Source organism: Salminus brasiliensis, chromosome 17 (assembly GCF_030463535.1).
Source record: "Salminus brasiliensis chromosome 17, fSalBra1.hap2, whole genome shotgun sequence".
Taxonomy (NCBI): Eukaryota; Metazoa; Chordata; class Actinopteri; order Characiformes; family Bryconidae; genus Salminus; species Salminus brasiliensis.
The window spans coordinates 15,194,295-15,206,468 of NC_132894.1; the positions used below are offsets into that span (position 1 = coordinate 15,194,295).

The window sequence follows — 12,174 nt, forward strand, 5'->3', positions numbered from 1 at the left end:
CACAAACACACCTTGCTGCTGCTTCATGTTTTCTTTCTGTTGTTTGGATTACTTTTTCCTGATTTAAACTTTCTCAGTTTTTCACCTGACAACACATACACGCACACCTACACACACCTCAAAAACCCGGGCCTGATTACTGGTTGCTAGAGAAACAGCAGTGTTTGCTCTCTCAGGCTGAGTTCAGTGTGTCATTCATTACTGTGAAATGCACCTGCTTGTAGACTGACTTTGAATTTGTAAGAGCAGGAACAAGAAACTGCAGAACAAAAATGTTTACCCAGAGAAACACCTGCAACAGAACACAGTGAAGACACACGTTGTAAATTTAGCTATTCCAGATTACCTAATCTTTTTTGTTTTTATTGATTTATTATTTTGAATTCTAAAAACTTACAGCAAAACAAAGAGCCTGATGCAAACACCTAGTTAATATGCTTTTTTTTTGTTTTGTTTAGTTTGTTTTGGGAGACATTTTTAAGGCAGTGTTCGTAAGGAAGTGTTCGCAAGGCTACATGACACCTACCCCTTTGATGACAACTGATATATCTTTATAAATATTTATGGAGGTTCATTCCATTAAGCATCAGCTGCTTTTCATAAAGGCTCCTTTTGGCAGTTATGATTCTGCGTTTACAAGATGTTTGTTCCAAGCCTCACAGCCGGACTGATATTCGGAACTGGTGACAGAATGCTTTGCCATGGCATTACGGGAATAGCTGTTGCGTGGCTTGCCACTATTTTATCCTGAAAGTGTCTTTTTCACAAATCCAATTGTGAAATTAACTTTGGTTATAATTTTGGTTGGGCACACTGTGTACACTTGGACTTCCATTAAAATCCTAACTTCCACTCATTTTTTTAAGTAAATGTAAAGGAAGGTAATTAAAAAAGAAATAATAATAAAATAATATATAATAACAATTCGAAATGGTTCTTCACATTGGTGAAAAACATTTAGCAGATTGGTGTTTACAGACATAGCCTTACAAGCACTGCTCTGCAATTAGGGCTGGTCGATAGGGTAAAAAAAACTATATCACGATCCTTAAAGACTTTTTTGCAATAAACAATATTCATCATGACACATGATACATCACAGACTAAAAACAGCAACAGATTCTTAGAAACCACTATTCAGATACTCTTCCGTAATGACTAGTCATTGCTATGAAACATCTGCTGCACTTCATCTAATTAAACCAGTCTAATCACACTGTTTGCAATGAAACCTGCAGCAGATCAGTGTTTATTAAGCACGAACAGTATCCTCGATATTCTGAGAAAAACACATCACGATAACACAATTTATCATGATACAATAAAATAGTCATATTGTCCAGCTCTCCCTTCAACACACCCAAGTAACTCATTTATGATGTATATGGAGACTTTTTAAAGGCTTCTCTCCTTTATTATTCTTTTATTTTTGCACATTTTCATCATACAGTCCATTAAAAAACTTGATTCATTAGTAGATTACTTAAGATTGTAGATTATTCCATATCACTAATGTGACTTTATGAAACAAATGTTAACACTGGAAAGATCTGTGACTAAAGGTCTTCAGCTGGTTAAGTCCACACACACACACACACACACACACACACACACACACACACACACACACACACACACACGTGCCTTCACATAAAAAAACATCCACACACTTGTGATTAATGATTCTGGCAGAGCAATGCAGCGAATCAGAAGCAAGGTCAAGCTCCTGATGTGTACCATTAAGCAGCATAGCAGTGTGATTGGCTATTTGTCTGTGTGGATGCTGTCACAGGTGTGCAAGGCTAGAGTGACAAAACAACATTACAAAGAGAGAGACTGAGGGTGAGAGAGCGGGTGAGAGAGAGAGGATTGGAACAGCAGAAAGAAAGAATGAACCTGGCTGAATCTCACTTTAGGTCACTTATGCAACATTAGAAAATGTGGACATGCTTATACTGCTTTCTGTAATGCAGTGGGGAAGAAATCAGCCTGTAAAACTGACCTCATTATTACAGTCTTTCATGAAAAGTCGAAGAGGTTGGAGCGCAAAATATGATTTTGCATCAGTATCTTCGTCAATTAATCTTTTTACCTATATATTTAATATCTTTAATACCCAGCATGCTTTACGGAAATATGCTAAACAAACATTGGCTCCACTGATGGGTGGCTCACACAATGACCTATAGGCCCATAAATACAACCACAGTGGAAGTGTGACTAAGTACAATACGTCTCTCACTTGCTCAAAATGTTCTTTGTATTTTTTTGTACAGTTTAACTGAAGAAAGCCAGCAAAACGCAGCATTTGGGAAAGTAAAATATGTAGCTGTAAATGCAAAAAGTTAAAGTGGTTGTCTAACATGCCAGAGAACACCACTGCCAATGCAAGGAAGAATGGAATAGGATTCTATTCCCTGTCCAAAGTCTCTGAGCATGACAGCTTATGCTACATTCACCTGCAATTATTTTTCTTCCTCAATAAAAATGCCTTCTAAATCTGCAACAAGTGTTTTCCCTAAGTAGTATGCTCCCAAATAATGCCAAAAAAAATATTATTTTACTATGGGAAATGATGTGCATTGAATGGACACAAATTATGTATGATTCTATATGAAAACATCAAACCAAAAGCCTACCAGATATGTTTGAACCAAATTACTGGGATATTCAAAAGACCACACAACAATTAGGACTACAGTAAGATATTTAACTATACATTTAAATTCATGTTAAATGTATTTTCATTTCTTTTATTTATTAACATTAATATATATTCAGTTATTCAGCAACATAATCTAGTCGGGGAAAGGGCCATTTCATGACATTTCAGGGTACAGTGGCAGGAAAAAGTATGTGAACCCTTTGGAATTGTATGGTTTTCTGCATTTATTTGTCATAAAATGTGATCTGATCATCATCCAAGTTAAGCGTATTTACAAATAACTATTCGGAAAGACCACCCAGATATACATATGACGTAAAGAGGCACTGCACCGCCGTAAAGTATGGTAGAGGCAACATCATGATTTGGGCCTGCTTTACTGCATCAGGGCCTGGCCAGCTTACAATCGTTGAGAAAGATGAATTCCCAAGTGTATCAAAAACATCTACAGGATAATGTGAGTGTGTCTGTACATCAGCATGAGGCCAGCTGAAACTCTGTAGAAGTTGGGTGATGCAACAGGACAATGACCCAAAACACTGGAGTAAGTCCACAACAGAATGGCTTATGAAAAACAAAATCTGTACAGTATGTCCTACAATACATTTTTATACTTTTTAGGTTGACATGTTTTAGAAGCTGTTAAGGGGGTTATTAGGAGTTTGTTAGACTGACTGAGCCAGAGCAGGCTGACTGAGCTGACTGGTTCAATCGTACCTTAGCAAATATTAAAGATCATCTTTTCTGCACCAAATCTCCTGTGACTCCAGATGGAGAAAAACAGATTGGTATTAGCATCCTGGCTTCTTTCTGTGTTGACCAGCTTAAAAAATATGCACTGCTCAAAAAAAATAAAGGAAACACTAAAATAACACATCCTAGATCTCAATGAATTAAATACTTCAGTTGAAAATCTTTATTCATTACATAATGGAATGTGTTGAGATCAAAATAACAAACATGATAAATGCAAATTAAAATGATTATCCCATTTAGAATCATACTCAAAGTAAGAGTGGAAAATTAAATTACAGGCTGATTCAACTTCAGGGAAAATTCCTCAAGAGGAGTTTAAATGAGTCTCAGTAGTGTGGGTGGCCTTCCATGTGCCTATATGACTGGATTCAGGTCTGGGGAACAGGCAGGCCAGTCCATAGCTTCAATGTCTTCATCATGCAGGTACTGCTGACACACTTCAGTCACATGAGGCCTAGCATTGTCATGCATCAAAAGGATCCCAGAGCCCACTGTACCAGCATATGGTCTTACAATGGGTCTGAGGATCTTATCCTGATACCTATCTATCTGGCAGTCAGGGTACCTCTGGCTGTGCGGCCCTCCAAAGACATGCTTCCCCACACCATTACTGACCCACTGCCAAATGGGTCATGCTGGAGGATGTTGCAGGCAGCAGAACGTTCTCCACAGCGTCTCCACACTTAGTCACATCTGTCACATGTGCTCAGTGTGAACCTGCTCTCATCCGTGAAGAGCACAGGGAGCCTATGGCAAATCTGCCAATCTTGGTGTTGGGCCCTGCACGGTGTTGGGCTGTAAGCACAAGCCTCACTAGTGGATACCGGGCCCTCATACCCCCTAATGGAGTCTGATTCTGACAGTTCAGTGCAGACAGTGCAGAAACATGGATATTAGTGGCCTGCTGGAGGTCATTTTGCAGGGCTCTGGCACTGTTCCTCTTGTTCCTCCTTGCACAAAGTTGGAGGTAGCGGCCCTGCTGTTACGGCCCCTTCTACATCTCCATGCCTGTCTCCTGGTATCTGCTCCATGCTCTTGACACTGTGCTGACAGACACAGCAAACCTTCTTTTCACAGCTTGCATTGATGTGCCATCCTGGATGAACTGCACTACCTGAGCAACTTCTGTGGGTTGTAGACACTGCCTACAATGCTACAGCTAGGTGTGAGAGCACTGACAAAATGCAACAGTGCCCAAAACATCAGCCAGAAAAGATGAGAAAAGAGAAATGGTCTGTGGTCACCACCTGCAGAACCACTCCTTTTAGGGGTTGTCTTGCTAATTGCCGCTCATTTCTACCTGTTGTCTTGTTCCATTTGCACAACAGCAGGTGAAATTGACTCACATTCAGTGTTGCTTCCAAACTGGACAGGTTGATTTCACATAAGTGTGATCAACTTTGAGTTACACTGTGTTGTTTAAATATCTCCTTAATTTTGTGAGCAGTGTACATATTAATAATAAACTACAAAACAAAAGCTGCAGCAGTACAACAGATGTAGAGATGGTTACATTTTTCACCAATGCCCTCCAAGGAACTCCAAGGCCCTTTATTTAAATATGTCCAATCAACACTCTCATAACAACTCAGCTTGTTTCCCAGTTTCATAGTAGCTACTGACTAAATAACAGTAAGTTAACTTTTTTTTTTTTTTTAAACAAATTCCAAATTAATAATCCTTGAGTTAGGCCTGCTGTTAGTCAACAACACTCCTCAGTGAGATGCGAAGTGCGTAAGCAACACTCTTCAGAGAGATGCAAGGTACGATCAGCCTACATGCTCTCAGAGGTGCTAATGTGCATGACATACTTCAAAAAAACCCTCAACATACACATAAGCATAGATACAGCATCTAAAGTAGTGACACCTTGTTTGTGTCTAGTTAATCATTTAAATTGATTAAATGTGATCAATTCTGAACGAATAGGTGGGGTGGATTAAGAGTTTGTCCGGTACGGTGGCAATGCACAAGAACATTCTGTTACTTAAAGAAAGGAATTTTATTTATTTATCAGCACTAAAACAAATTCATTTTTAGTTTGAAATGAGACATTACCCCTCTTATAAATATTCAAATAAAAGGCTTAGCTTATATTGTCATTGTCAACTGGCATCTTTTCAGAAGAAGGGCATTTTTAACTTTCAGTGGTGAACACTATTTAAAAGTTACTTTTTATCATTTCTACTGGGCCATTCATCATGAAATCTTGACAAAATGTAGGCTGTTTTTGTATCTACTTACCACAACACCAAACTGCTCAGGTTCAGATAGACTGGCATATTCATTCTTGTACTTGGCCAATGCATTCAGCTGTTCCTGCTCAGGAAGGTGCTTCACCAGATTCTTAAGGAGAAACAGAAAGAGAGTGAGAGAGAGAGAGAGAGAGAGAGAAATTGAAAGAGAAAGAAGCAGAGAGAGCATCAATATCCGCCACATGGTCCGTTCTGTTTCTATATTAAAGTTTCCAGGGGTGAAAATGTGGACAACAGAGTTATACTTTCTTATAACAACCTTCAATCAATACTTTAGGTTACTGTTATAACCCCTCAATTTCTACTAAGAGTGAGGTATTGTGGCCCCCAGCATCGTTCACAGTAGCTCCCATTCCAACGCATAGCTTAGCCAAACGCACCAAATTGTTCTGGCCTGGATGAGTTACAACAGTGAAACTATCTTTGCTCTTGAGAGGAAAGCGGCAGGAGAGGGTAATATGCTGAAACTGAGAGCACACAGTATTATCAGGCAATACTTCAGTGTCTCTAGCAGCAGACTGCGTCATCATGAGAGCATCATTAACCTTTCTGTCCTGCTGTATGCCCTTTCAGCTCGCCATCTCCTCTCCTCCTCACAGTAGCATCTGGTGGTCTCCTTGACTGTGCTAGAGGAATGTTTTCCAACTCCAGATGAATCATGTGTGTTAAAAAGACTGTACAGTGCAGGTGGGGCCAAGAGACAGCGGCTGTGCTCAGAATAGCCATATCACAGCGGCCATTCAATAACAACTAAAAAAATGCTCCTGAGCACTATGGGAAGGAGTGCATGCAATTAAAAGGAGTGCTTGAAACACAATACCAGCGTGATCTATGAGCCTCTTGATTTCTGATGTGCACATTTGTCCAAGTAATTCCTCAGATTCCCCTTCGTCCTTCAATAGGTTCATGAAAGGGCAGATGTAAGGTTTATCATTATGCAGTCCAATCTCATATAGTGAGAATAATCCCCACCAAATCTCGTATATCAACATCCCCGCAATCATCTGTCATCTCTCGCCGGGGAAATCCATGACGCCTAGCTGCTAGCATCAATAGCTGTGATATAAATTCACTTTTAATAACCAAGCCCATCGACAGAGGCTCAACATCGGGGCTGTTTGTTTAATTTGCTAAAGCCGGGCTATGAGAGGCCCGGACTCTCTCAGGTTTCTCAATTCCAATATTTATAAAGCCGCCTATTCAAACTAGCTAGGTGTCGCTGAAGCAAACCTTTGGTTCTCGGTGGTGGAAGGCCTGTTTACACATCACAACCCTTCGACACATCAAACAAGCCCATTCGAAAACATGCGTGGAGTCCGATCGTTATGGATGTCCCCTTTGTGCTTAGCGCTCCAGAGGTGCTGAGAGGGGTATTTGCTTTAGTGCCTATTAAGAAGTGTGCAGGGAAAAGTGCAGTAGAAAGTGAGAGTAGAGAAATATATTTGAAATGTTAATGAGCATCAACCAAAGTGGGCTGTGGACGAGGAGGTGTGGAAGCATCAAGAAAGAAGCAGAAAGAAAGGAAGATACCAGAGTCTTTAATGCATCTCATTGAACATATAGAAACCTCTCATTAGACATTCCTACGTAAGTCACTGGACCTGTGCTGGCGGAGGTAATTACTGAACACAGGCTTCAAAGAAGAAAAAAGAATGGGAGCTCTGCAAGAATGTAAAGCACGATGAAACCTGCTAGGCTTTGTGAAAGGAACATTCTGAAGATCTGTGTACAGTAATGATGGCGCCGGTCGGCCCCTCTCTATACCTAATGGCATCCCTCTCTGCCTCTAATGAGACCAAACTAATGAAGACGACACTGTATGGTGTACAGCGTCATACAGCTAGGCCAGGACAGCCATTGTGTAGAAGAGAAGCAAGGTCAGAAAACTGACAAAATGTTTTTTTTGAAATTCCACCTTATCACCACATGAACATCATTTAGAGTCCAACCATACCGTATGGCATGCTTTGTGAGCACTGATAGACACCACAAAATGAAGACAACTAAAGGCTTCAGCCTTCTGCCTAAGGGAAGACCCTGTGCATTGCATTGTGGTGCTGTTCCAAATGTCATGAAAATAATCGTAAAATGTCATAGCGCCTCCTGCAGTACTGGAGCAACAGCCAAAACAAAACCGCAGTAAGTATGCGAGACTGTAAGCTTACAAAGGCAGGATCAACTTGGTGGAATCATTGTGATCCTTGCATCACTAAAAGGATGCTGAAGTGTGTTGATCATATTTTTGATAACCTCAGGCCACTTTGTCAAATCCTAACTATCCTAGCCTCCCATTCAAGTTTTACTGCTGTCCACACATCTCCTATAGTGGTTACAGTTTTCCCCATTCATTTCCCAATACAGTTTCCCCAATTGTGTTGGCCATGACCTCAGCTGACTCAACCGACAACATGACTCAATCGTTTACTTAGGTACAAGTAAATCTTACCTGGATCATAGGTTCTGTTAGCTGCTCCTCATCAACTTCCATAATCATCCTTCTGATCTCCTCATAAGGCATACGGAAAGAACCCAGGAAAATGGCTGGGGGAAAGAGACCAAAAAGAAAAAAGAAAAAAAAGAAAAAGAAGAAGAAGAAGGAATGATGAAGAACATTAAATGTTAGCACCTGAATGTTCGTGGATCCGTGACACAAAAGCCTAAGGCCTGCACAATCCAACATGAAAGAAAACCCCTTCTCCCTCCCTCCCCTGCCATCAATTATCTGCTTAATTTATCTCCATGGCTTTGGCTGATTACTTCTATTTTGCATTAATGTATGAACTAAAGGTCACAAGGCTTCCAACTTAAACCTAATGAAGTGGAGGAATCAGTGAACTTCTCACACAAGCACACGCGCACAAATTCAGCAGACACTCAATCATGAAGCTGGGGCTATAAACTTGTCAGCATCCCAAAAGCAAAAAGACCTCCACAGGAGACATGGTACAGTTGAAAAAAACCTCTTTGGAATGATCTGGATTTCTGCACTAATAGCTAATGAAATATGTTCTTATCGTTACAACAATGTTAATGTCCTTTTTTGAGTAAGCATGCACAGAGCAGACTAGAAAAAGTAAGTGAACCTCTGTATCAATGACTTCTCCAATAGCTAACTAACTCACACACACACACACACAGCCTGGTTACTGACAAATCTGTTCTTTTTAGGAAAGACTGGTTAATATGAATCATGCTTCAACACAAACTACTTTCAGAAGACCTCACAAGTAAAAAGTGTTTCTAAAGACCTGGTTGTACATTAATGTCCATTAAGCTGATGACTGTTGCTATTCTGTGTGTCCTGTTAAAATGACTCCAACAGCACAAAAAGGCATCCCAGAAAAAAAGTGAGGAAGACTCAAAGGTAAAAGCAAAACATCCTACAGAAGACTATACAAACTGTTCCTACTACTCGAAAAAGTGTTCATGGTGGGCCCGGTTCACTTTGCCGAAGACCTCCTGGATATTACACAATGAAAATATTTTGTAGACTAGTGAAACAAAAGTTCAGTCTATTTTATTTTTGTTGTTCTGTTATTGTTTTCTGCTATCCGACATCGACCAGAGGAGGAAGGGTTCTCATTTTTAGTCTTGGTTCCTCTTAAGATATTTTCCTTGCCACTGTTGCCCTTGGTTTGCTCAAGTAGGTGTTGGACCTGGATCTCTGAAAAGTGTGACTTTTTAGCTTAAATTCACAATGCTGTGTTTGCAGGAAAAAGAACAATGCACACAAACACCTCATCCTAACTGTCAAGCATGGTGTAGGGAGGATCACTGTTTGGGTCTGCTTTGCTATCATTAAGGGAACGATAAACTCAAAGTTCACAAAGTACAAAACATTCCACAAGTAAATGTACGGGCAGCAGTCTGTGACCAAACTGAAGATATGCAACAAGACAATGACCCAAAGAACCCTAAATATTGCTGAAAAAAAAAACAAGGAAATTCTAATGAAACCTCTCCAAGGAGAAATGGTACCAAAGTTCTGCCTTAATTTTACACACGTTTCATGTGCATGGTGAGCAATTAAGGTAATCCTAAAGGGCAAACTTACTTGTTTCTTATAACTGTGTATTTCTGTGGCATTCTTGCAAGTTCTAGAGATGATTTACAAAGTCCTAGCCTACATAACACAGAGCTAGTCAGTGCATTTCAGCCTCTCTTCAATTGCATTTGAACCACTGTGAAATCCCATGCACATTCATTACACACTTCTGTTACAGCTCAAGAGAAACTCCTGTGGTGTGAGACACAGTCCAAGAACAGATATTTGCCTTTCCATGTCTGTCTCACACACACACACACACACACACACACACACACACACACACACACACACACACACACACACACACATTATATATATATATGGCCTGTTCTGGCCTTGTATATACTGTAAGCTCTGATTGTGGCCCACTCACTTCACTCCTCTTTGGCTTCTTGTTTAATAAAGCAGCGGAAAGGCTAGCAGGAGTCTGAAGAGTGCTTTATTGCAATATAGTGGGTAAGAGATGTTGAAGAGTTTGATATGACTGGAAGTGGTCAGATAGGCTCCATTTTAACGTATAACTTGCTGCATTCATGCTCTTTGATTTCGGCACCGTCTCAAAGTCTGAGTAATACACAGAATTGGAAGACTCTGTTCAGTGAATGGAGTGTGTTCAAGTGTGTGGTCAAGGTGGGCCAGCCAGAGATGAAGGAATACACTGCTTGAGAGTTGATAAACAGGTGCAATATGTAGTGAGGGACATGTGTGGCAAAAGCAGAGTGAGAGAGAGGCGCCGAGGAGGAGACAGAAGAGACAGAAAAGGGAGGTATGGGAAGTTAATGTTGATTGACCATTATTTATGGGTTTCTCCTAAACAAGACAGCTTAATATATGATTGCATCTATCATCATCATATTGGCCTTGTGCTATGAGCAACTACCCAGATCAATGACAGGAGGCTGCACATCAGGAGTCTGTGGGTGTTTAGATGAGTTAAATCATAAAGGCAATAAATAGCAATATGAGCAAAGTATGCTTTTCAGTCCATTTCTAAGCCTCTGCCATTCTGCATTTTGACACATATGACCGGAGGTGTTCTTTTTAGAATCTGAGTTTTTTGTGCTAACAGGAGCAAGCTTATTTTTCAGTCTTCTGTCTTACAATTGAGCTTATACACAATTTAAAGTACTGACTTGTTATAGAGAGAATAGCATCTATATCAACTATTGCAACTCCTGGCTCGGAACGCTGCTAACTGCACTATGTAACTGTGCACACATCACATTTGCGCAAAATCCTGTAATCTTTCTCTACCACATTAGTTGCTTAGATGCTTTTTCACTTTGAGTGAATGTTTTGTATATTTCAGCTTGTCCAGAAATGCATGTCTAAAGCATGTCCTTTTAGGGGTGGCTCAAAGCTCAAAGGATTACACTGCACGACTTCAGGGAGAGCCTAGCATCCCTTGCATAATTCTGCAAGGGATGCTAGGCTCTCCCTGCAGTCGGGCAGTGTAATAACAGGGGGTCATATTTAACATAACTTAACTTAAATGGTTAGGAATGGGAGCTTGGTTAATGAAGATAGCAGTACTGACCGTGCAACAGTTAGAACGTATGATAATGGCAAAATAGTGGAGATAAAATTGAGGGGCAGGTACTCACACAAGTTCTGGGCTATCTTTGGGTCCAGCACTTTCAGCTCTTTGATTCTCTTCTTCACAGATTTCTTCTCCTCCAGTTCCTCCTCCTCTCGCCGGGCTGTGAAGATCAACAGGCCAGCACGCACTTTAGCAACTGATATACAAACGCAAACACCTGACAATCATACTTTTAACTCTCCACTAGACAAAAGCACTGATATGCACATGAATCAGTGATGAACGAGCTAGCAGTAAGTTGACATGGTAAAGAGGAAGAAAACTTTAAAACAACAGTATAGCTTATAGTCAAGTATGATGATAAACTATGCAACCTATTAGTCAACTGCACAAGCATACAGTAAGGGTTTGTAGATAGTATAATGAGTCAAATGAATAGTTTTGTTTTGGGTGAATAACCACACTATTACAGAGCTACACACACACACACACACACACACACACACACACACACACACACACACACACACACACACACACACACACACACACACACACACAGAGAGAGAGAGAGAGAGAGAGAGAGAGAGAAACAGTGCTTAATTACAAGACTGGAAAAGAAATAGTACAAACATTTTCACACACACATCTACACACATGGGCACACATGGAGCTGGGTGGGAAGAGACAGAGCGAGAGAGGGAGAGAAAGGTGTTTAATGTGGCCTAATGAGAGGTTTCGACTGAAATAAATCTTGAGTCATTCAGCCATGTGTTTAATTGCGCTACCACTGTCAATCAGGGCTTTAAAAAAAAAACTACAGTCGGCACAAACAGCCTAAACAAAACTGAATAATTAAAGAGAACAGCCATGTGGGAAATGTAGTCTACTTAATGAAGACTCGGGGGAT

General features: G+C 40.4%; 1 protein-coding gene across 1 annotated transcript in view; it reads right to left on the minus strand.

Annotated features, from left to right (window-relative positions):
- The window catches only part of diaph3 (diaphanous-related formin 3), a 371,639-nt gene that overhangs the window by 161,317 nt on the left and 198,148 nt on the right, over nucleotides 1-12,174 (minus strand). Inside the window, exons 18-20 of the mRNA XM_072660640.1 lie at nucleotides 11,329-11,424; nucleotides 8,123-8,217; nucleotides 5,666-5,767 (exon numbers count right to left, since the gene is read on the minus strand). Coding sequence (XP_072516741.1) covers nucleotides 5,666-5,767; nucleotides 8,123-8,217; nucleotides 11,329-11,424 — 293 coding nt within the window. The remainder of the gene's footprint in view (nucleotides 1-5,665; nucleotides 5,768-8,122; nucleotides 8,218-11,328; nucleotides 11,425-12,174) is intronic.